This window comes from Poecile atricapillus, chromosome W (genome assembly GCF_030490865.1).
Source record: "Poecile atricapillus isolate bPoeAtr1 chromosome W, bPoeAtr1.hap1, whole genome shotgun sequence".
Taxonomy (NCBI): domain Eukaryota; kingdom Metazoa; phylum Chordata; class Aves; order Passeriformes; family Paridae; genus Poecile; species Poecile atricapillus.
The window spans coordinates 8,652,009-8,677,352 of NC_081288.1; the positions used below are offsets into that span (position 1 = coordinate 8,652,009).

Below are 25,344 nucleotides of genomic sequence, written 5' to 3' on the forward strand. Positions count from 1 at the left end.
TTTCCCCACAGACAGAATGTTCCAATTTTATCCGTGTTCTTCAGCCATACAACCGGACCCATGTTTATGTCTGTGGCACAGGAGCATTTCATCCTCTTTGTGGATACATTGAACTTGGAACTCACAAAGAGGTAATTTAACTTTCTCACTGGTGTGACGTGCCAAGGAATAGCCCTCATCTTGTTTAGCATTCATCATAGATTGGAAAATACTCTGTGAGTGTGTAAAAAATGACCTGACAGCAGCCTGCATAAATAACAGGGTAAATGGTGGATTCTGCAGGTCAGACGGGAACTCTCGTTCTCACATTTGGTATGTGCATATCACTTTTGAGCAAAATACTTTCCTCAGGCTTAACTTAATGCACAAAGTTTTTCAGACTGACACTTCCATGTGATTAACTAAGTGAAGAGAACATCTAACCCAGATGTCTTCCTTTCTAGTAAGTCATTTCTGCACATACTTTCTGTATGCACATACAGTCAGAGTTCAAGATGAAACTTGTAGTTCTGTCTTTTAATGTACAGATATTGTTGGTCCACAGTACGATTCCTATGCCTTGTGCATGAGAGTAATAAACACTTTGAAAAGGGTCTCTGAGCCTGAGTGCAGGGACAGCATCTCAGGACTTTGCAATGTGTTGCAGTTCGGTCACAAAAGAGGTGTTGGGTGTCCTCCATCACTAGTGCCATATTCCTGAGCTGAAGTTAGCAGCTGATTGGTCTTCATTTGCTGGTGACAAAGAAATCTCTATCCTAAGTGGTAAATGTTTGAGACCTAACCTCTACAACAGAAGAATTTTGGTGTTGTGTCAAGCAGCCACTTAGTACACAAGTCTCTTTTTAACTCCTGTATGTATCACACCTTGGCTATATTTATCCCACTGCCGCTGTTCTCAGACAGTGTTGAGATGTGACCTGTCTGGCTGCTTGCCTGTGGTGGAGGCTTCCTATGCTGCTATAGAAATAGCTTTCTCTTTTCTTCAAGGCTGGATAAAATTCTAAAATATAAGAAATGACATCTGAAATTACTAAATGGAATAATCTGAATAAGAATCGTAGAATGGTTTGAGTGGACAGGGCCCTTAAAGATCATCCAGTTCTAACCCCCCTGCCATGGGACACCTTCCACTAGACCAGGTTGCTCAAAGCCCCATCCAGCCTGGCCTTGAACACTTCCAGGGATGGAGTATCCACAGCTTCTTAGGGTAACCCATGCTGGTGCCAGGGAATAATTTCTTCACAATATTTAGATATTGTAGGTCTAAGGGTAGGTCTAAACCTACCCTATTTCATTTAAAGTTATTCCACCATGTTCTATCACTGATACATGGAATCAAGGGAAGATCCTCATGGAAGAAAAAAAGGGATTAATGCTTGCCCAGACTAAGCTCCATCATTATGTACCCTACAATCTATGGGTTGGATGACCAACCCAGAGGGGCTGACTGTGCAACAGAAAACTGAAGCTGTAAGAAATCTACATGGTGGTGTTCTTTGTCTAATAAACCATTAATGCTCCTGGTATTGTCTGGTATATGATGTATAATTTGGCTTACAATTAAATAATTTTGTAGACTTCTTTGCTTTGCTACTTTAAATATTCTGGTTGAAGCAAGTGAAATTTTAGATCCCTTGTACCATGCTGATTTCTTAGCTGGATGATCAAATACACAGCTGAATGGAACAGAAAAGCTCCCAGCAAGAGTATAAGTAAGGCTCTGGTTTACCTCTGGGTCATTAGCAAGATTCCTTATTCACTCTACCATTGCCCTACTTCATTTCATCTACTTGATTTGTGAAGGTTGTTTTCACCAGACCTTATGAAATTATGGATTTGGTCTGACTGTTCAGTCTGGCAGCCAGTCTAGACAAGGGGTCTGTCTCAGACATGACCAATTACCTTGTGAGAGGAAATGGAAGAAGAATCCTGGTATTGTATTTCCTAATCCCCTCACTGTCCCCCAGTAATGCCTCTCCCACATTCCTCCTGGTTGCTCAGCTGCAGTGGTAGGTTGGACAGTGTTCAGCACTGCTCCTGCCTCTTCTGACAAAGCACCTCTTCTACAGCCTCCTACTGAGTTATCAGCCTTGAATGGCATCAGGCATATTTTCCCTTTCCTTCTTGGAGGCCCAAACACCCTTCAACCACCATCCTTCCATCACCTCTTCAGATAAATATGACAAGGCAGAAGGGTGCTGAGGATAGGCCCAGAGATGTGAATTTGTCTGGCAGTTGAAAATGTCTCCTTGTAGGAACTGAAGCCAGGAAATCCATTCTCTCAGAATTCTTTTTTCTCCCTCACCGTTGTAATTTTTTTTTTTTTTTTTAGATTTAAAACGCAGCGTTATAATAACAGATAATCAGTGTCTGGTAATTAGCAACCTCTCCAGGAAGATGTGGGATGCTTGGGAGAGCCAGGCCCTGAGATAGCCTCATGGAGGCTGTGAAGTCAGGCAGTGCTCTGCTGACCTTTGAAAGCTGCTGGTGGATCTGCACAGTGCTCTCCTGGCCAGTGCCAGTGCTGTGGAAACAGAGGAAAACAGTGTAGATCAGGTGACTCAAAACCACAGCAGACACTGCTTTTGAAGCAGTACAAATCCCCAACGGGATCACACAATTAAAGGGGATTAAAGTCCTCGTCTTGTTTTTGCTCGAGTTGCTGCCAAAACTTCTCTTGGCTGGTGAAGACGAGGCTTGGCCCGGTTGGTGCTGTTAGCCACAGCTCTCCAAGGGCTGCTCTTTTCTTTGAAAGCTTTGCCCAAAGTGAAAGCAGGAGATTAATTCTGTGTGAATGCCTGGTAGTGTCCATTAGTTTGTCTGGGTGAGCTCTGAAATATTTGATGTTGATCTATAACTCCCTTGGTCCCCTGAGTACTGCTGGGCTTGCAGACAGCCTCTTCACATGTGATAAAGCAAGGGTTCTCTGAGCAGCTCAGGGTTCTACATCCTAGAACAAAGGACAATGGGACACCAGAAAAAGATTGTCAGGAAAAAAACAACTAATTTTTAGTTCAGTTTTGTCCTTGCTGTGCTCACTTCAGTAGCCTGAGAATTTGGTTTGCCTGATATTCCACAGGTTTGGGAAGGGAACAAGATTTTTGCTGATTAAATTCCGCTTTGTACGAGCTAGGATTGCTGGAGGAAATTGAATTTATGTTCCTAGATTGGAATTGATTTTTCTTTTCTCTTAAGGAGCTTAATTATTCAATATCCTGGGCTTTTGTCTTCTGAGCCCAGAGAGTTTAGGAGACACCTCAATAACATAGAAAGGTTTGGTCGTTTATAATCTGATGTGCATTAAGGATGAATTGAATTAATGTGTTGTGAAGTCTAATCCTATGTGGCCATCTTTGGACATACTTGCTTGTCATTTGTATACTCCTGGCCTCTTGCAAGGCAGAGATATGGAATAATTAAAATAATTAAAATCATTTCACCCATTTTTAATAATTTAAATCCTGGAGATGTTTTGATTTTTTTTTAACTAGCTTCTAAATTTTTGTCTCTACCATACATTGATTAGATTTCTGAGCACTAGTGGGATTTTAAATACCAGCGTAGGTAGGGTAGCATGTTAAAGCAAAGTATGTTAAAAGCACTTCTGTAGGCAATCTTCCTTCTCTTAATGGCAGCACAATTCTGAAGATGAAGTCTCTATACCTGCAGAGAGTTCGCTTTACTCCTCTGAGCTATCAATTTGCCTTCACTATGGATTGCAGGTTAACTGTACTTTCAGGAAACCAAAGGGGCAAGTAAAAGACTCCTTCTTGACAATTCAAAACTATAATAAAGCTTCAAGTGGATGCCTATAGGAATCGAGTTGTTGATTGTCCCCTGAAAATATTGGCAATAATTTTTTAATAACTCACTTTCTTTATCTTCCTCTATGCCCTTGTTCTGTGGCCCAGGAATTAATCATACTGTATTTGGAAACGACAAGGAAGAAACTATTCTGATAGCTCTTGTATCTTTAGCCTTGTTAAAAATAATAAGAGAGAGCATATGCTGCTTTCCTTTTAAAAGGGTCTGAACTGTGTCTGTTGTGAACATTATTCAGCAGTCCCTGGAGAAATTTCAGAGTCAGCCAGAATCCCTTCAGGGTCTCCTGTTGCAACATGGTCTATCAGCACTTTCCCAAGTAGAAGTCAGTGCCTTTTAAGTACAATCCAGCTTTTAATTGGAGTAGAAACGAACAACGCATCTCTTTTTTTTCTGAAAATAATTGTATTTTTTTAAAGATTTGTGTTTACGATAGAGTGACCAGGATACAGTAAAACACGGAGTGAAAAAATCCAGATATAAACCAGACACAGACTGTAAACATTAATGCTGAGATGACAGCTGCATGATCTAACACACCTTCACTTTGTACGTTAGCAGAGCAGGCTAACATCTAAGTGAGTTTTTCTCTGTTGCCACACCAGGATAATGAATTTGTGTTTATTCTCAGGAAATGGTATTCCGTTTGGATACCCAGAACCTGGAGTCTGGCAGGTTGAAATGCCCGTTCGATCCCCAGCAGCCGTTTGCTTCGGTGATGGCAGGTAAGGAGCCACCAGAGCCAGGTGCTGCCCTCGGACCTGTGATGGCTCTGCTGGGAGCCCAGGAGCTCAGCAGATGTCACTGCTGAAGCTCCTCTGGCACTGATCACGTTTCCAGAGCTGATCTGTGCTCTCAGGGCTGGGGAAGCCTTCAGACTGCTGACACCAGAGAGCTGGAAGGGCAGAAATGGAGACAGAGGCATTAGAATGGCTGTGAAGCTTCTGTCAGCCACTCAGGAAGGCGGTTTCAACCTCACCCAGTCATTGCTCCTTTAAGAGGATAACAAAAAAACCCACATGGACAGAGAGCGTTTGAAGCCCTTGTGGGCCTCTTTCTGCAATTATCAATATGTTCTGCCCTTTGAAGTCTGCTGACATGCACTATTTCCATAAATACGTTTCTGAGGTTTCTATTTACTCGAGTAGCCACTTCTGAAGCTGGGAGCCGAGGAACAAGATAGTGCACTCCGCCTGCTGCGTGCATCACAGCACTGTGTGGTCTGACATTTGGGGCCGAGGAATGTCAGCTTGACCTCTGGATTTCAAATCACTATAAGAGCTACTTTTGTCATGGTTTGGTTCATAGCTTTGGACAATTTTCATTTAACTTGTCTGTCGAGCATATGAATACAAGATAAGAGTGAAGCACCATGACGTTTTCATTTGCAGCCAAAGAGCAGTGGTGACAATGCTTTGAAGTATCGGTCACTCTGTGTTATAAAAAGAATATGACTAATGTTCAGTCTTTATTCTCAGATAATAAGATAGATGATTTGTGATTCTGACCCTACAGATGGGGCAGGACTTCCTTTATTAAAAACAATAGATTAAAGCCTGTGCTTATTCTTCTCAGAGACCCCTAGTACTCTTTAATGACCGTGAAGTCTATTTTTAAAATGGGGTTCCAGAAAACTTTAACTAATTTTTTTTTACTTTTTTTTTTTTCATGCAAGCAGTAGAACTCTGTGATTTATTATAGTATTGCCTAATTTCAGTAGCACTCTCATGCTTTGCCTGTTCTATTAAATCTTGTGAAATGAAGAAGCTGCTGTCTTTTAGCTACCTAAGACATGAACTTTTTTACATAAAAATTTTTGAGCTAGATGAAATTAATGGTCAGGTTATTCTAGTATCCCTTTTTTGTCTGTGGCTGGTATCAAGTACTTCACAATAACATACAGAGAGCACTGTGAAGAGTTACAGGCCTGACCAGAGAGTGTATTTTTGGTTTATCTTTGGATGTTTACCTTATTCCCAAGTGAACTAGCAGAGCAGTATAGTTCATGCATAAGATGCTGCCCTGGAGCTCAGGTGAGATCATTTCCCATCTCTGCCACTAATGAGCAGAGTAACTTTGGCATGTCACTTCTCTCTAGCTACTTTTGTTTATCTGCCAAATGGCAATAAAGATTACTTACATCCTTTGGACAACACTTCTTATTCAGTTCTACATTTATGAGCTAAGTAATATCTGACGATATTTTCACTCATATGTGTAAGTTAATGCAACTGAGTAATTCTCATTCTTTGTAGAAATAAGTGGTCTCAGTACTACATGACTTATGTAAGTAAATCCCATGGATAAATTTGAAAACTAGTTTTCTTGACTGAAAAATCACCTGCTCATCATCCATCCTCTATTACAAACTACCACTCACCAAAACTGTTCAGGACATAACAGGAACTTGGAATGAGAGATACCAAATGCTGAGAGAAGTGCTGAAAATGCCTTGTCAGCAGAGCCTAAGCAAGGATGGAGAATTTCTGTTGGCCCTTCAGATGTATCGATCACAGAGTGCCTGTCAGTTAGCAAACACCAATTACCCTGCCCATTCCTCATTATGACAAATACCTTTCAGAATGCACTATTGTTTCTTTACAAAGGCAACATGCTGTCTGAAAGATGTGCTTTCCACAACTGTCATGGAAATAATACAGAAGTAACAATAATAATGAGGTAAAAAGAAAGATGATAGATCTTTTTTGGATAAATAAAGTGCTTGCAGATCATGGGTTGTGGGTTGGTTTGTTGATTTTTTCCCCCCTTGATCTTATTTTTTAAGTGCATTTACATCTTTCGCAAATGAAAGCACAAACATCAGTGTTGAATGGTATTTATTCTGCATTCACTCTCAACAAAGGCCTCTCTCTAAAAGATCTTGTGAAATGTTTCAACCCAGGAGTATCAGAAAACCTGGATAAGGAACTTTTGGAAGGGGATTTTTATGTATCATATAGCTTTTTATAAGATCATAATTTATGAATATGAACTTTTTTGTTTTTATTAATTAAAGGGATTTATTTCTGCAAGTCGTTAAACAAAAAAATAAACCTCTTCCAACAAATAAAGCTTGTTATTTTACAGTGAAAGAGGAATATTTCAAAATGCACTATATGGTAAAAAAAAAAAAAAAAGGCTTCACAGTGATACTGTTTCTTTGGTTCTTTTTGAAAAGTACTGAGATCTGAAGGGAAACAGAAAATACTGTGCATTTCTTAGCATTTTCATTGCTCATGAAAGGGACAGAAGAGAAAATAGTGACTGCAGTTGCAGCAAGCACTGTGTTACAGATGTAGTGTCCTTGTGAGGCAAATTCTGGCTGCCTTATTCAAGCAAGATGTGTCATTTATTTTAGAAAGTTCACTCTGTGTTAAAATGATGATGATTTGTGTCTGTAGCCATATTTCTGCTATTAACACAAATTCCCTGAGTTAATGCCAGAATTCCTCTTTGTGAATTAAATGCTGGATGGAGATCCTTGCTCCAGGAATGGGCCAAGCTGCAGCATTCCAGTGGGGAAGCATCCATCCTGTTTTTCTAGCTCAGGAGCAGCAAAGCCATTGGGGCTATGGCAGTCCTGGGACACAGGAGGTAGCTGGAATGGACAGGTAGCCATGCCCTCACCATGGCTCCCAGGTACATGAGACAGGCTGTTCAGATTAAATAGACCTTTATACCCTTAAGAACCCAGTATCCATTAAAGCCTGGGAAATTTACTGTTCTGAGTGCCTAAAAGATCTGAATATTAGACTTTGACTGTGTTACTTCTCAGACGTATAATTACAAATATCACTCTCATTTAAATGTAAGTAAATTTACAGAACCAAAATAACCTGTTAAAATATGAACCAATAATATTTTAAGGCATTAAATTTGTTTACTGACCAATTAAACACAGGATGTTGTTCACCCAACAAAATGTTAATAGTCTTAATTTTTCTGGTGCCACAGCTGTAGGAACCCTATTTCTTTTTCGTTTTCAGATGAGTATCTTTATGCTGGAACAGCTTCTGATTTCCTTGGCAAAGACACTGCTCTGACACGTTCTCTGGGCCCTTCTCACGACCACCATTACATCAGAACTGACATTTCTGAACATTACTGGCTTACTGGTAAGATCCCAAACATATGCTGTTGTCATTTGCATTGTCCCTGCATCTCTGAAGTTAATAGCTCTTTCCTTATATAAATATATGTCCAGTAACTATAAATATAGATATTGTATCATGGAGTCTTTGGATTACGTAGACTTTTTTAAAAAAGCTCAGCGGAACAGAAATGCACTTGAGAAAAGTCACAGAGGTGAAAATGCTAATTAAGGGAAGAGTGGGAGCATAAGACCTATTCATAGCTTCTGTCTTTGATCTGTATATCTGTGTATAATCCTACAATTGAAATAATATCATGACTTAAATGCTTCTATATCCACTCTTGTTGGAATAATTTTTTTAAACTGTTTTTTTAATCACTCATTAAAAGCTGTTCTGTATAGTATGTTGGAGCGACAGACTAGAATTTTTTGTTAGAAGGTTTTTTTTTTTTATTTTGCTTTTTTAGGGGAAAAATACCCTTTGTTGCTTTGAGAATCATTTTAAAACCACTAAGGGCACACTAAAATAGCTTCCCAAGCAAAACACTGCTTTTTCTTGCCCGTTAAAAAACATTGTTAGCTAGTAAACCCTCTAAAAAACTGGCTGCATTTGCACCCAGCCAGTCTCAAACCACACACAGAGTAACATGGAAAACTTCACTCACAAGCTAACCCTGCTCAATTAAAGCATCCCCCTTTTAGCTGTCAACTGTCTTTAAAGATGTGGCAACACTGGCCCTGGCTCAGGATGCCTGTGTAACTATTATGGGTGCAGTGTAAAGCCAGGGCCTGCTGACCACAGGGTTAAGTTGGCTTCCCAGCAGACAACTTCTAAAAAGGATAATTTTGCCTCTTAACTCTTTGAGACCCTGACAAGAGGAAATGTCTTTGGTTTTTTTCTCCCTAGCCCTTCTCTTCCTTCTTCTCTATTGTTGCCTTAAATTTCTATCTTGATGTACCTCCATAACCCCAGGATTTTTGCAGTGAGATGAGGAGAAAAATTAAAAGCCGCTTAAAAGCCATGTTTACCTCTCCAAACAGGAGATAGAAGAATCTCATATCTGACTTTGCTGACCTATCCCACTTTCATTTCTTCTGCCAAAAATCTTTCTTGTCCCACCTCTCCCATCTCATTTCTCTCTCGTTTTCACACAGCCCTTGTGCAGTGCAGAGCAGAAATGGGTGGTGATATGGACCAGGATGGGTCCTTCCAGCATTCACTTCTCTAATTCTAATTAGCCATGCAACTGCATATCCAGTTTTATCACTGATGGCCTGCAGATGCTCAGCATGGAAAGGTGGCTGGGTAGCTGCTTTCCTAAGGGATGCAATAATAAGCTGAAAACAAAGATTTACTGTGGTTTGGCCTTGAGGGGCATCTGGTGTTATCATTAGTGTAGATCCACCTTGATGAGCATTACAGGGTTCAGTTCCCAGTCCAAAAGAACTGGTAGATTAAAAATACAGTTCAAAATATTTTTCTCTTTTTATTATTTCTTCATGAGAAGTTTGAGGCAAGGGAACAGTACAAGAAAACAGAATAAACTGTAGGTTTGAGAAATATTTAGATGTTTTAGTTGGGGGGGAGTCTGCCTTCCCTCTCTGATTTAGATTGATTCATGATTTATTCTGTTTTCACTTAAAGCGTCTGTATTTGTGAAACTTTTCTAAGGAAAAGAGTATATTAATATGTCTGGGTCTGAAAAACAGCTTTAATGTGCTAGACCGTGAGGTGAAAATTGCCCCACACTATATAAACACTGAAGACCCTATATATTCTTCAGGTTTACCTTGTTTCCAGCCATATAAAACCCTACAGCCACAATTCTGTCTAAGACTTCACAAACACAATCCATTCAGTGTTATACTAAGAGGCATAGACATAAACTAGCTGCTTTCAGTATTTTGAAACAATCCTTTTAAGGCTGGAGAAAATTTTAAGTGCAACTTGAAATGACGGCATCATTTCTGCAATAAGCCATAGGGTGGCCAATATATTTCTAGTTTATTGTGTAATGTTACCAATTACATACTTTTGTGCTTTCAGCCAATATTGGTATAAAGAAAATATTTACTTGATTTCAGGTTTAAAACTCCCATCTCATCTAAATCCCCTCTTCCCTTATTCTACTGCCCATTTACCAAGCAAGTGTTAGACCTCCAGGAAAAGTTGTACAGGCTTGAATAATTGTACCATTGGAAATAAATTATTGCCATGCATGACTCATGTTTTACTTAGGATAAGCATAAAATGTACAGCTTGTTTTCTTCCAGAGGGCCAAGGAAGTTATGCTATAATGCACCTTAATATTTTTAAAGTTTAGTCTTATTCTGTTTCTGGAAACAAAATTATCCTTCCCTGAGGGGAGGGAGGTAAAGACAAAGCGTGAGGGAAGAATGCGTGGGATACCTTCCAGTTCCTTGCAGGGCATCTCTATCTTGACTAATTAAGACATGTCCTAATCTCAGTGACTGAATAGCAGCTCCACAGAGGGGGACAGGAGGAAGGAAGGCAGCTAATCTTTCCCATGACTCAGGCTCACAGTGCTCACACTCCCGCAAGAGCGGCACTGGAGCAGAGGGGAGTGGGGCTGGGGAATCAGGCGTTCCCACAGCTGCTCACCGGAGCTGCCTCGCCCAGGGACTGGCTCGTGGGGCTGGGTTGCCTGTCCGGATGGCAAAGCCACCCACTGGAACCGAGTCTGCCCCGTGGGCACAGGAGAGCACCCGCCAGCCCTGCCCACAGGCATCCACTGAACAGCTGCGCCTTCCTCCCTCCTGCTTAGGAAGAGAAGGCCATAGCTTGAACGAGGGCTTCCTTGAATTGCATTCATCTCTTTTTTTGTCCTTTTCACTTTTTTCATAGCAATTTAGTCGTCTTTTCCAGGGCAAAGTCTTGGAGGCAATGAGTTCTTTATATTCTGTGAACTTTGGACGTGATTCAGCTCCCTTAGCTCTAAAAGGCAAAAGCTAGCATCCTGTCTGAGCTCAGTCCTTTCGCTTGCCTCTGTAATTTACTGAGAGAAGTGACACTTCCAGAGGGTGATTCAACCCACCTATTGTAGGAATTTGTCTTAAAATAGGATTATTTATTGTCACTTTGTCCCTCCCTGAGAGAGGACCTGGCTGAGAATGGGTTAGGAGTTTGACTTGTAGGTGGTTATGGTAAATGAGGTAAGCACTGTCCTTTGTATTCTGTCATGCCACAAATTTCTGGCAGCCCAGCTACACAGAGGTGCTGCTTCCCACTGTTTTGGGTTGCTTTTTCATTTCTTTATATTCTGGGACAGCCAGAACCTTTGTGGTTCTCTTTTTCTGAGCCTAAGATCTCCATAGGTTGCACTGCCAAAAATCACTGCTGGTTTCAGAAGCGGGTGATGGCCAGCAGGTAACAAACAGCTAACCCAGCAGTGAAGAACCAGCTGTATCAGCTTTTCCCACCAGGTCACAAAAAAAGCAAAAGCAACATGTGTAACATCTATTGCCAGAGCTCATGATGCCTGTAATCTCTGGGTTGGTTACATGCAGTGTAGCCATGAACTTAATATGTGGGAAAATCTGCTGAAGCAAATAGTGACGGGGGGGGGATAGCTCTTTCTACAGGAGAACAAACATTAATTTTAGATCATCATCATTAGTTTTTTCTCCCATACAAAGAATCCAAAAGCCTAATTCACAGTTAGTTTAAATGCACGTTTATGTGTTGGATAGATGGGTTAGAAAAGATGAGACGAAGAACTCAACTGCAGAATATTATGTGCTTTTGAGATCATCATCTCTTCCATTTAATTATTTTCACTTCTTCATATCTTTTATAATGCATTTCTGTTTGGATTTAACTTTCAACTTCAGTGTTTTCAATTGTGATTTAAAATTGTTAAATATTTGTGTTTCTTTAATTAGTTAGAGATTTTTCTAAATCTGTTCCAGGAATTGGTATTGAGACATTTATTTTTGCATTTGGCTTGCCAAGGAGAGCAATGAAATTTAATTTCCAGCCCCCCATACATTCAGTGTTTTGTACAGTGAATGTAGATTAAGAAAAAAGGGGATGTGACTTTCAAAAACATGGTACAGAAGAGTTTCACAGTTATCCTCTTAAATGGCTATTTGCTGACCACATATTTGAGAAACTGTACTGGAAGCATTCTTATGTATTTATTCATGCTTAGAGATCTGATCTTCAAAGTAGCCTTACAGGCCCTGAGGGGTAACTGAATATTTCCCTCAAGCTCATTTTGAAATCCTAACTTAAATTTATAGATCTTGATGGCTGCACCATTTCATTTTTTCTGCTGACACCATTCTCTAGAAATGGTTTGAATGAATGCCAGAAAGGTTTAAAATGGAAGCAGCAGTGTGGCTATTTTCACCCATAAATTTATTCTTTTGTCACAAAGGTGACACTTAAACACTGAGCACTTAAACACATCCCATTTTGTCTCAAGCCCTTTGTCTCAGACTGCAAACTTTTGAATCAAGGACTCTCTTTTTAATCTATGTGTACTGTAGAGTTCATGGTGAAAATTCCTCAAGGCTAATATAAAGTAACAATCATTATGAAGAGGACAAAGGCATGAAGCTATACTGAAAGCTGATAATCGTATTCCCGCATATAAGCAGTGTGCTCTGTTTGCTCTGCCTTCTTACACCACCCTCCTTATTGCTTTCTACTGCAGCCTACCTGATACTGGGGGACAAAGACTGTGTATTTTATTGCTGAAAGAATGTATTTTAGAGTCAAGGGTCTCTTTGCACTGTATTTGTATAACCACTTCTGTTTAAAGAAAAACGTCATTGATCCAAGTGCCCTCAGGAGAGCTCATCTATTGTAGCACACTGGGGAATGTCTTAAAAATCACTGCCTCAAATAGCTGGTTCACTTGTGCAAGGCAGGGTTGCATCCTCTGCTGCAGTCATGGACCCTTCAATTTCTGATTTTAGTGCAAAACTAAAAGGGAAACAAAAGCACTCAACTAGTGAGCAGATACAGCAGGATTGCAGACCATGGATGAGGGAGATTTGGAACAATGAAGAACGTCTTGGGCCACTAAGCACGCCTGTAAGATGCAGGCAGACAGCTATGCTTGCCTTAGAAGAGACCAGGGATAATGTAATTGCCCAGCATGCCATGACAAGGCATTTTTTTACAAAAAATCAGATCTAAATAACCCAGACAAACAATTACACAGATGTAGCCAATCTGTTTTCAAGCACAAGGAACTGCATCCTTAAGATTGACCAACCACTTTTGAAGTTTGCTGTGATAACTGGCTAACTGTTGCTAACTGCCCAGCGTGGCACTGTGTTGGATTTGGTATAGTCAGTAAGATTGCTGTATCACAGATACATGGGATTTCTTTGCAAGCTCTAGTAAACAGTAGTATATCTCTGTATTTATAACTGCTGCAATGAGTATTTAAATTAATTTAAATTCTACCGAATGATTTCAGAAAATTTACTTAGCTTCATTTTGGTGGCAGGAGCAGTAAGGTAGATTTGTGTAGGCAGTACTTTGTACTGAGTTTCTCTATTTCCAAACAGAGAATGATAACCAGTGCTGCATACTTTTGCAAGTGGTAATAAAATCTATACACAGAAACATCAGCCTAAGAGTAAATACTTGAGACTCCATGGGGGTTTTCACTTGAAGTTAGTAAGAAACTCGCTGCTACATATCTATATAATGGTTTTATTTCACTGGAAGTTGTAACAATAAATGCAGAGATTTAACAAGTACTAAGGTTTTTCTTCAGATTTTTAACCCCCCCCCCCTTTTTTTTTTTTTCATTTCTAGGAGCAAAATTCATTGGAACTTTTCCTATCCCAGATACCTATAACCCAGATGATGATAAAATCTACTTCTTTTTTCGAGAAATATCACAGGATAGTAGCACATCTGACAAGACAATCCTTTCCAGAGTTGGGAGAGTTTGTAAGGTGAGGACTCCTATCTTTTTGATAAAAACTAAGCAAGTTTGGTTTATTTCTGTGAGAAGTGTGTTTTCCCCTTTGTTACCAAATGAGCCATTATAGTAATTTTTCTGAACATAGATTATTAATGACATTGAAATTTACTTTTCAAAAATTAGACTTGATGTTGACGGTGTACCTCTTGTAAAAAGTTAATATGTTTATAAATTATAATCCTGTGTCCAACCAGTGAACTGTTGACTTTCAATGCAACAATGTAGTGCTTTGTTTCATGAGCTTCCAGTGAGGACGGATGAGTCAAACTGTACACACTGGCAAGGTATTTGAGGTTTTGTGGAAAGTGCCCACTGATGCATGGACATACAAGCTTCATCTTGGCTCTGTACACCGTTCCTGGGCCTTACTGGGAGCTGGGGTCAGTGATTTGTTTCTGCACATTCCTGATAACCTGCTGGAGTGAGGGGAGGCTAAGAAAGTATACAGTTTCTGAGCTACACCCACATCTGCCTGGAGGTTTCTTCCCTTGGAAAGAGGAGCAATCCTTGACCCATTGACTGGGAGGAACCAGACCCTGGGTCTCCTGCAATGTAAAAAGTTCATTTGGCTGGTGCCTGACCTCTTTTAGATGATTACTCCTTCACTTTCTCCTTCATTCTGCTTGGGTTTGCCCTTTATGAAAGATTTGTGCCCCAATGGTATATACAGACTCAGGCTTTCACGAACTGCACTCTTCTTGGATCTCTGTCAAGTGCTGAAGCCTCCTCAAAAGATGAGAAGAAAAAAACCATTCCTGCACATGAAGACAGCAGTCAGTGTAGTTTGCTCTTTAGCAGCCTGATGGTTTTACTGAGGCCTCTACCCACAATGGCAGAAGGGTCAGTAGACTTCTGTGTCAAACACACTCTATCCACTCCCCTGTGCCCTAAGACATTCTGTTCCTCTATTCTGTGGTAACAGAAACAGTCAGTAGAAGTGCTCCCATCCTGTCTTTGGGTCCTCAAGAATTACTGGTAAAAGTCAGGAAAATGGAACTTGAAAGCTGCCTTCATATTAGTAACATAGTAAACATAAGCTTTAAGCAAATGTTTATCTTGTGATAAATCAGATATCAGCAACACCACAGCAGTCACACAGGTAGGTACATTTCCATTATTTTGTTCAGAAGCTTTAAGTGACTTGCAATTTCTGAGCAGTGTGACTCTGTTGGCAGTTTCTCAAGAAACTTGAAAATTAGTACATGAAAAAAAGCATTTGTGATTTGCAGTAAGATGTGTTTGGGAGCACTCGTTCAGCTATGGACACACACTGAAGAGTGGACAAGGGTACGGATGTGTAAATCTACAGCTGCTCTGCAGTCCAGCAAACTCCCAGCTCCAGCTGAGATTTCAGTGGCCACAGCCATTTCACACTTCTGTCCTTGACCTAAAGTGTAAAGATAACAAAACATTCATTCATAAATCAGGTCTCTAGTAGGTTTTTAGTCAGATGAAAGAATGGATAATCTTCAGTGTGTATTTCACAGCAGAGTGATTAATGGTAGAATGGAAATGCAAACATTTATGATTTGCTGCTAGACATGGCATTTGCTGATTATGAGAAAGCACTTAATGCATTAGGAGAAATTGATAGACAACATTTTCAAGCCAAGACACATGAGAGAGTATAGTAAACTAAGATATATTGGCTAGAGAAAACCAGCATCCTTTACCTAGAGAAAAAGCGAGATAAGCTATCATAATAAAAGCAAATGTATTGTAAGGAAATCCTAATGACTGTGTATAATCATACCTCAAATGAGAATGAATTTGTAGAGTAATCATGTTAACAGGAAAAATGTAATGAATTTTATTTTTAGTAGTCAAACCAAAACAATGAAAACTGATAAGCAAGGTGATTATTATTAATAGTTGTACACTATCTTCTTTATTTACACTTCCCACTAGTTGCAGAATTTTCTTGATAATCCAGACTTCTGCTTTTTATGATATTTTTTGTAATTACCAACAAATTAAAAAAATACATTGCTAATTATTATAGTAAAAATAGAATTATTATGGGTATTTAATATAAATTAAATGTGCAAATAGACTTGTCTGTTCATGGACTCAGATATTTTGGATCTGTGCTGTGGTATGGAACCATCTGCTGTGCTTAATTGTCTCTGACACGGGAACAATGCCTTTGATTACAACTGATAACAACTATTTCTACTTTCACTGTCTCATTAATGTGATCTGTACTTCACAAAGTTAAGCCTTTGCCTTCTTTCCCTGTTAATCAGAGAATAACAGTAAATGGGAGGAGCTCAGCAACTTCTGAAGTAGTTTGCTTGGTGTAAACACAGTTTTTTTCTACTAGAACTTGATTGCTCTCTGCCTCACCATGCCTTAGGGCTCCTGTCCATTAATGCCAGAAACGCATGCTGAAATTAGAATAGGCTTTGTTTTTAATAAGAAGCTTAGTCAATGCAGCCTATTCTTTGGCTGGTTTTCAAGGGTTCAACAATATGGTCTCTCAGTGATCCCCTCCCTTAGGGAAAATTTTCTCTGGAGAGCATTCCCTTTTCCCAGCTACTTTCAGACGCAGAAGACTGCAGTGCTCTTGCTGGCAGCTCTTTGCCCAGGGTCCAACAGCTGTCACTTGTCCTGCTCACCAGACCATCCGCACGCAGTGCCCTGCAGCCTGAGCTGCAGGAGCGCAGCCCCTGCACTGCCCTCACTGGGGCTTACATCATCTGTTCTGTGTCACTGAGGGTATCACTGGCACTGGGGAGGAAGTGCTTTCAACAGGCACTTTCAGAACCAGTTGTGTCATTTATCATGGCAAATGGCATTTCCTGTTTTTGGTTTGAGCAAGGCAGAAAAAGTGTCCTTGCCCTATCTGCGATACTTGATACTGCTTATGGTGCATTCATACTTACATAAATTGCATTGTTAGGGGTTTTTGGTTTTCTTTTCATGTAAGGCCATAACCAAAAATAAAAATTACTGTTGAAGATTAGCCATCAAAATTTATTTCTTTTTAAGAATGCATGCAGTTACACATATGTATATTAAATGATCACACAAACCTTAACTTAAGAGCATGGATCCACTTACTCCTATTTCTAGAAACACAGGCATGAGCTTTTACAGCTACACTGTCTTCAAGCCCACAATGCTGAACCACTTTGCATCAGATAAAGACAGGACACAGTCATTACATATTGAGGAAGAGTTGGAAAAAAAAATACAATTGCAGCATCCATACACTGTGCTCTAAGCAGTCCAGTAGCAAGTCAGCTACATTTTTGTACATATTCACCACTAAATGATGGCAGAATTGTAATTCTATTTATCGACAACCTCATATATGTACAAGTATAGCCCTAGAAAAGACCCAGTTTTCCCTCCTATTTTCCCCACTGAAATAAAGGGAGAAATAAAAATGTAGCATAGCAGAGTTACAGAAAAGGTTTTGAAGAGGGAGGAAAGTTGTTGGAGCTTTTGTTTGTTTGTTATCTATATAGAAACACATCTTTTCTTGGTTACAACCTCATCCTATTGGAATGAAGTGGAAATTAGCCAAAAGCAGTAGTCTCTCTGCTGCAGTATGAAAATCCTGTTTATTATTACAGCGGTTTGCATTTCTGTGTTACAAGCTTCTCTTTAATGGTTTTGGTGATGTATTGCAAAAGTTAAAGTGTGCAGTCTTAGACGCTGGTTTCCGAGACTTCAACTGCCAAGAAATCAGACTTCAGCCCCTGATGTTTTCCCATATTTCCCAAAGTGTTTGGTATCCAGAAGCAGCCTTTGTTCTAGTGGGAACAAGTGAGCTCTTTGTTTTTTGTTTGGGTTTTTTTTAATACCGTTCTACTCCTATATATACCAAGCTGTACCTGGGGAAAAGAATACTGCAATTAGGCACAGCCCTCTTGGTTAAACTGTACTTTCTAAGCACACTGGAATGTAATCATTTTAAGAGCTCTTTAGTCAAGAGCCCTGGACACACCCTGCATTCCACCTCTGGGTAATGTAATTTATTTCCAAAGCCATGAACATCAGCAGAGTTCAAGGCTGTGACCTTGCCTCCTGTCTGGTGCTTAAAGCAATTTGTATGCCCAGAATGGCAGGAGGGAGCTATTCCTCTGCAGCTCCAAGTCCAGAGTCCCCAGTGGGCTTTGCCACAGGGCTGCTTGTATGTAGAAGTTAAGAGGTGTTTTTCTTGTCCTGGATATAGTCTAGCCATGCCTTTACTGTGACTAGGGAGAACTGGCCCATTATCATTATTGGTATTTTGGTATTGTGTAGATAATTGATCTCTCTGAAGCCCTTGGAGCTGTCCTGGCAGTGTCCTGCTTTCCCGTTCAGCCGGGTCCCGGAAGCCAAATAGCCATGTTCACATGTTCTCAGCAGGGCTAATTAGTCTGGGCTCAGAGCCATGCTCGTGCAGCTATCCTGCTTCCAGTTCTGGAGGCAACTCATTCCAGACGAGATTTAACTTCCTGTGTTACATGCTTACATACCTCCTTTGTCACCAGAATATTGCCTAGCCACAACTCCAGCCATGGGAAATATTTTTTTTCTTGATTACTCAATATTAATGATGAAGAACCCTCTGAAGAAGTCATCCCTAGAACAACTTCGGACCTCATTTGCCCACTGAGTGTCTTTGCATCTGTGAGTCTTTCGGCAGCCAGCTGCTCTTGGACTTCCAAATTTGATATTTGCACGTTATGTGCCATTTGAAAGTTTTCAAATTGTATAGAAAAGCAGATGCTCATTATGATGATTTCATTTTTTAGGGCTGATGTGTTGGAGACAGGCCAGTTCCATAGAGTATCTGCTTCTAACTGTGATGGATTAAGAGATATAACATCAGGCTTTGTCAGGTCTTTTGGTCCAGCTTTCCTTATTGGCAAGGGTTATATAAGTGTAGGAAGTTTCGTAAATTTCTGTCCCTTGTGGGTGTGTTTCAATAATTGGTGTTTTGAGGGGGGGAAATCATGATTTACAGATGAGGCAAAAATATGTAGCTTATATGTAAAGATGTGTGACTGAATTTTACTGAGCCTCAGGGAAAGTGAGAAAGAAGTTGCAGTGTCAAGATAGACCTTTAAAAACTGGACTGTGGAAATGCAGCTGCACGACCTCTGAAGCAAACTTTGGAAGCCATCCTAGTTTCTAGAGAGACTCATTGCATAAGACACTGTCAGTATGAAGTAGAAGCCTCTAGAGTTAATTGGAGTGAAGTTCCTGTGGCTAATCCAAAGTTTCTGACTTGTGAGTGCTTTGGCTCAGATGCTCAAATATCTGTAAGAGTAGCAAATCATGACTTTCTGATGTTGAAGTTATCTCACGTGATTGAATTATCTTCCTGGGATTTTTTTCCCTGTCAGTACATTTACTATAAAAAAAAGTGGTTTGCAGTTTTGCTATTGTTTATTGAGTACAGTGTTGTAAATGCAGATGTTTCAGGACTCCAGATACTAAGGAACTCTCTTAGATGATGACCTGCCTTTGTTCTTTGGTCTCATGCCCTTCCCAGCTCTCAGCCTGTGGTTATCAATGCTGTGGTCACAATATCTCATGCAAGTGACTTCAGGCACTTGTATATATCCAAGTGAGGAAACTAATTGTCAGGCATTCCTTCAGTAAAGGCAGATAACTAGTTTCTGGAGGAAGGCTCCTTCCATCTTCAACCCAAATCACTCTCTGAAGGGTGTATTTTCCACTGACTATAAAGGGAGCTCTGCCCTACTGGGTCCCTGGAACCTGAAATTCAAGACATTCTGATTTAAGAATGTGAAATTCTGAATGGCAAATTCAAGTTTATTTGTTCATAAAGAAACCAGTTTATCCCAGTGCTGGGTCTCATACTCCTTCAGTTTCACAGTGCTGACAATCTGTTCAAATCACATAAATTCTGATCTGCTGTTTGACATTAATTGCATGATGCATCTAATTACTTGACTTGCCTGTAGCTTCATTATCAAGAATGATGCCTTTTATAACCTGAAGGTTCTGTTCTCTTTTTATATCCTTCTTGTGTATGTCTATCATTTAATTATGTAAATATTAAAATTTAGATCAGAGACAGGTAAAAGCAAGTCAGATATACTGGAATAAACCATGGACAGTTTATACTCAAAATTTTAAGTAGATTTTCCTGAGAATCCCATAACATATTTTATTTCTTCAGCCATAAGACTTTGCTAACTTTAGATTCCCACTGAAATTAGAACAGCCTAATGGTGGATGTAGTAGAGTACATTTAATTTGTGGCAGCCTTTGGAGAGTTTAAGGGAATATTCTTAATACTGGCACATCTGCTGGAGATAATCTGAGCAGGTTTGCTGCATGGCCTCTAGGTAAAGAAAATGGTGCTTAATTTTATTCTTTTATTTGTTGTCTTTACCTGAGCCTGTTAGTTTCTGGATTTGGGGGATTTTTTCATGGTATGTTTATAACAGTCCAGAATTTTTCTTTGATGTGTAGTTAGATTTTCCAGTGTGGATCCCATCCAAAGATAATTTGGTAGAAACTTCTGGGTGTGATGTTTAAATACTTTCCAAAATAAAAATCAACATTTTCCATAGTGAACCAAACAATTATGCATGCTTAGTGTGAGTACTTTTTGAATGAAATAAAAACAAGCCTGATTGAGGAGCAGGAACAGATGGGAACTGCAGACACAGAGGAGAAGTAACTTCCCCAAGTTTACTTGATGTATCCATAGGAGAGCAGTCGAAGTTCTGAAGTCTCCTGTGCCTTCTTTCTCTTGCTTGTATTGCAAGTGTGCTTTTATTCTCTCTCAAGTCACGCTTCACATGTAGCTTGATGTTTTCACACATAGACTGAAATCAGGGGAAATTAGTTTCATCTACGTGAGTATGATTTGGGCAAGAAATTTTGCACAAATTTAACTTTTTTCTGTTAGGTTGACACCTAACAGAGTTGAATGGGGGCAGAATACATAAAGTAAAATAAAATAATTATAGAAAGAACTGTGAACCCAAAGACAGAAGTTGAAAGGACACTGTTGGCTGTTTCTCCATTTATAAAGTCAGCTACAGGGTTGGAGGTTTTTTTCCTCCATAATATAAGTCTTTGCTTCAGGGGATGCCATTTGTTTCTGGTAGCTTTGCCACATAGCTAAGCTTCAATAAGAGAAAGGCTCCAGGGCCTTTTGCAGTTTCAGCACTTTTCCTCTCTGTTCTCCAACATTTCCTTTTATTCAGGCCAGGAATTCTCTTTGGATAGTCCTTTTGCACATCTTGCCACTGGCTGTAATTAATAACCTGCTTCTAGAAATTCCACTCATTGTCTTTTTTCTTTTTTCTTCCTTTTTTTCCCCCCCTTTTAGAGGCTGTTCAGGATAATTACTGTCTTTAAAGTTTTATGAATCACAGTGTTTGACATCTTTGATGTAGACTGATTTTTCAGATAACTGCACTTTTTGTTCTAATGTTCAATTTGTCACTGTTACTTACAAGCAAATAAGTGATTTAAATCCCCAAAGATGCAGATGTTCTTTAGTTTCCTTGCCATCTGTTTTCCTGCCTACTGGATTCCAAGACTAACATTTGTTCATTTTAATGAAGCTACATTTATATAGTATATAAGATACAACAGAATAGAAAATAAATATGACAGAAAGTCTTTAATATAAGTTGATTTTTAAATGTCTTGATCATAAAGCAGTATCTTTTCTGATGGCTTTTATTTTCATGTGAGCTTATCTTTAGCTAGGTGGTTTGAAAATCCTGTTGTTTTGCTTAACTGCATATAAATTGCAGATCAAAAAACTGAAATTACCATGGAAGACTCCCAAGAGAGGTGCATGATTTGACCTTAAATTACTTCACAAAATTTACACTCTGCCATTTAAACAGCAGTCTTCCTGAAATGACCTATGCTGATGGAAGTGCGACATCTGATATTTGAATTCTCAATATAATTTGGTAGAAACCTGATTTCTCGCTCCAGCAAATTGTTTTTTGCAACCAGCTCATTGAAAAGGAACAAATTTAGGGTTTCTGTAAATAAGAGTCTGCCTGATTTATTAAAGTCATATTGGACTACTTCCCCATTTATCTAAGTAATTTGTAGTTAGAATTTTTTGTGGTATTTTGGGGTAATATTTCCTCAACAGGTAACAGATCAAACAGCCCCACTTCTAGTTGGCAATTATCTACATTTCTAACTCAGGCAAGCACAAATAACCAAGATTTTACAGGCACTTCTTTCTGTTAAAAAGAAGGTATTTCAGGCAGAAGTGTTGGTATTTGTTATAGCTTGTGAGATTACAAAGCAGTAAGTGCTAATTAAAGCTTTATTTATATTCAAAATGAAATATGCAGTCCTAAGTGCCTTCTTCTGTCCAGTAACAGAGTTTATAGTAAACACAACTAATCCAGTGTGCTTAGATGTGATATTTTGGGAGATAAGATTTCAGATCCTTGAGGCTGGTTGGCTGTTACAAGATTAGCCATATTTTTGGAATGAAAGGCTTGATCATGCTGCCTTCTTCTCTCAGCACTTAAATTTATCCTGTCTTCTTGTCCAGTCTCCCTGAAATATTTAGAGTTCTTTGTATTCAGACCATATCTCTTGTCAAAAATCATTTCAGTATATCTAGTTAATTACTTAAACAGGCTTGAGGCAAACCTTTGCTTGGTATAAATCAGCTGAATAGGCTCCTTAGTAGTCTATGGCTTTGTGTTTAATCCTTACTTCTGTCCACCTGTGCACTAACTGGACTTTGCTTTGGTGGTTTTGACTCTTCCATGCATTTCTTCTAATCCACTGGCTACCCAGCCTGTACATCCTGCTGTATTTATGTTCTGCTCCACAGCCAGCTCACAGCATCTGAGCACATCAGTGATTCATTCCAGACCGCTACTATTAAATAATCTATTTGGCAAAAGAGACTTGTCTTCTTTCTGTAGCAGCCCAGTCTCAAAAATAACTTGGGTCAGTATTTCCTTTGTGCAGGCTCTCAGAGGACAGTAATCAGGAATGGTGAGGGTCCCAGGAATCTCTGCCAGACTGGGCAGATATGATGCAAAGTGAGTGAGTATACATCAACATGGTCTGAAGGAAAGGAGAGCAACTGCACATTCTCCAGCACCTGAAGCCTCAAGATGAGTCAAAGACTAAGTTAATATGCACCAAAAATAGGATGAGGAAGGAAGGGGTGCCCTTTCTTAAAAAAATAGAAATTTACAGAGCTTAATAAGATAAATACTGCTTGAGACTTAAGGAGCAAAGACATACCTATACTATTCATAGTTTCTGAACCTCCTTAGTCTGAACTAATTCTGTATGTAGATAAAATCATCATGGCCTTTGTCAGTTCCTGCACATTCTCAGTCAATCCAAATGAATCCTGGGCATGTTGTAGGAAAGGAAAGATACTGTATTAATCTGAGATGACACATAGAATTGAAGAGTACTATATGGGTACTAATCAAAAAAATCCCCTAAAAGCCTCACAACCACAAACAAAAATATCTTCTAAGTAAAATGTGCTTTTTATTTCACTCAGCTATGGCAGTCGAAAGAAGCATGTTGAAGGATATGTTAGCATATTACAAGAGCAACTGTAAATCAGTGAAAGGTCTTTTCAGTCTCTCTGCACCATAAATTTGTCACTCTCTGGCTTCAGGAGGACTTGGTAGCTCTTGGAATGCTGACTGGTCAATGAATCCCCTTTGCTCCATTAATAATTGTACAGCGTTACTTTGGCAGCTTTTGGATATGTAAAACACACCTAGTGAATGTCTGTTCTAATGTCTCTTAAATTCAAGTTACATGGTTAACATCATGTCCTGGCTTGAGAGCAAGGAAATATGGATACATGTTAATTCCATATATTTTATACTTTAATGCACACAGCGCTTGCTAAGATTGCTTCATTTGAGCACAGTGTTTTGTTCATACTGCTCTCTAGCAACTCAGTGGAACTACTGATACATTTAAAATAAGAATTTGTGAAAATGCTGTGGTGGAACACAACTTAAGGTTGGTAAAAAAAAGTACATATCTTCCCATCTCTTGCAAAAGCTGAATGCTGCAGTGACTAGAGTAGGAACTAGACAAGAGTCCTTCTTCTATTCCAGCCCCATCATTTGCTCCACGCTTTCTTCCTGTTTTCTGATTTTAGTCAGGTAATTAGAGGCATCTCATCTGCTGTGATGCTGCACTGCATCCACCAGAAATCAAAGTGGAAGCCCTGCAATGTGAGATTTGCTTAGCTAATCTGAATTGCCAGGGGAAGGAAAAGCTTAACAGTCCTTGCTTTTTTAAGATTCTTTCTTGCATCTTTGTAGTTGTTTTGTTTCAACTGCACCACAAAGTCTGTTTGCTCTGCCTTTGAACAGAACACACACATGCAGAGGTTTTTTTAGCTGTTGGCTTCAGGCTGCTAATTTTGACACCTTTGTAATAAATCTGTTGGGTAGATGTAAAGCTTCAGGCTTGGCAGAACCTCAGGAAATCAAGAGAGGAGGCAGCAATTCTTGTAAGAGCAGGAGTTCCAAAGGCCATATATTAACAGGAATCATTTCCAACTGAGCTAATCTATTTGAAAGTAGCAGGTACATGAAAAGGGAAAGGATTTAGAGTGCATTACCAAAGAAGTGTTACTCCTTGTGAAGTGATTTCAGCACTTAAAGCCATCTTTCTGAATGCCTGTAGTATGAATGATACATCCCTGAAGGGCCAAATACAATCTGTGGTGATGACATGTAATTCCCACCACCGTGTTTCCTACTGTGGCTGGTTCTGTGCCTTCAGATTGCAAAGTGAATTAACAAAAAAGTTATTTCTCCTAATGAATCTGAAGGGGCTGAATATTTATGGCTAAATTTGTGGTCCTTAAACTTAGAACACAGATACCCTAAGCTTCAGAGTTTATAACTGAGAGAAGTAGGCACCCCCTGGGACCATGGGACCATTTAGAACCTACAGCTGGGAGGCTACTGCTGGTGATAAGATTTCTTCTAAGTGTTTCAATTCTTGGTTCCTGCTGGTATATTATTGCCCTTACCATTTTTAGGATGAGGAGTTCTGGGGCCCAAAGAGTTTTGCAGAACCTAAATAGTTCTGCTGTTTGGAACCAGCAGGGTCCTTCATGTAGTCTGTGGAAGAGGTACATAAGCAGACTCCTGGTTTGACTTTTTAAAATTTACATCTTCTACAATGCATCTATACACCTCTGCTGATCCAGGTCAGTAGAAGGTCACTTACCCTTCAGAAAGGTAGTTCAAATTTCAAGTGACCCTTTATAGATTTTTCCTTTCTCCAGTGACTAAAGGAAATTTGGGCAAGTGTGCTTATGTTTTGGTAATGCTTAGTAAAATAAATTTAAAAAATACCTGTTGTTGGAGGACAGATTGATATTTCTGTAACAATGATTATTAGAACAATATGACTGGTTTTGCCTGGAATGCATTTTTCTCTGTACTGTGTACACAAAGAAAACAGTGCAGTATTTACATTGTAAGCTGCTGA

General features: G+C 39.5%; 1 protein-coding gene across 4 annotated transcripts in view; it reads left to right on the forward strand.

The window, feature by feature from the left end:
- The window catches only part of LOC131592053 (semaphorin-3D), a 134,991-nt gene that overhangs the window by 73,460 nt on the left and 36,187 nt on the right, over positions 1–25,344 (forward strand). For all 4 annotated transcript variants that reach the window (XM_058863308.1, XM_058863307.1, XM_058863309.1 and 1 more), the window contains exons 5-8: positions 12–131; positions 4,454–4,547; positions 7,809–7,937; positions 13,713–13,855. In XM_058863308.1, the coding sequence (XP_058719291.1) occupies positions 12–131; positions 4,454–4,547; positions 7,809–7,937; positions 13,713–13,855 (486 nt within the window). The remainder of the gene's footprint in view (positions 1–11; positions 132–4,453; positions 4,548–7,808; positions 7,938–13,712; positions 13,856–25,344) is intronic.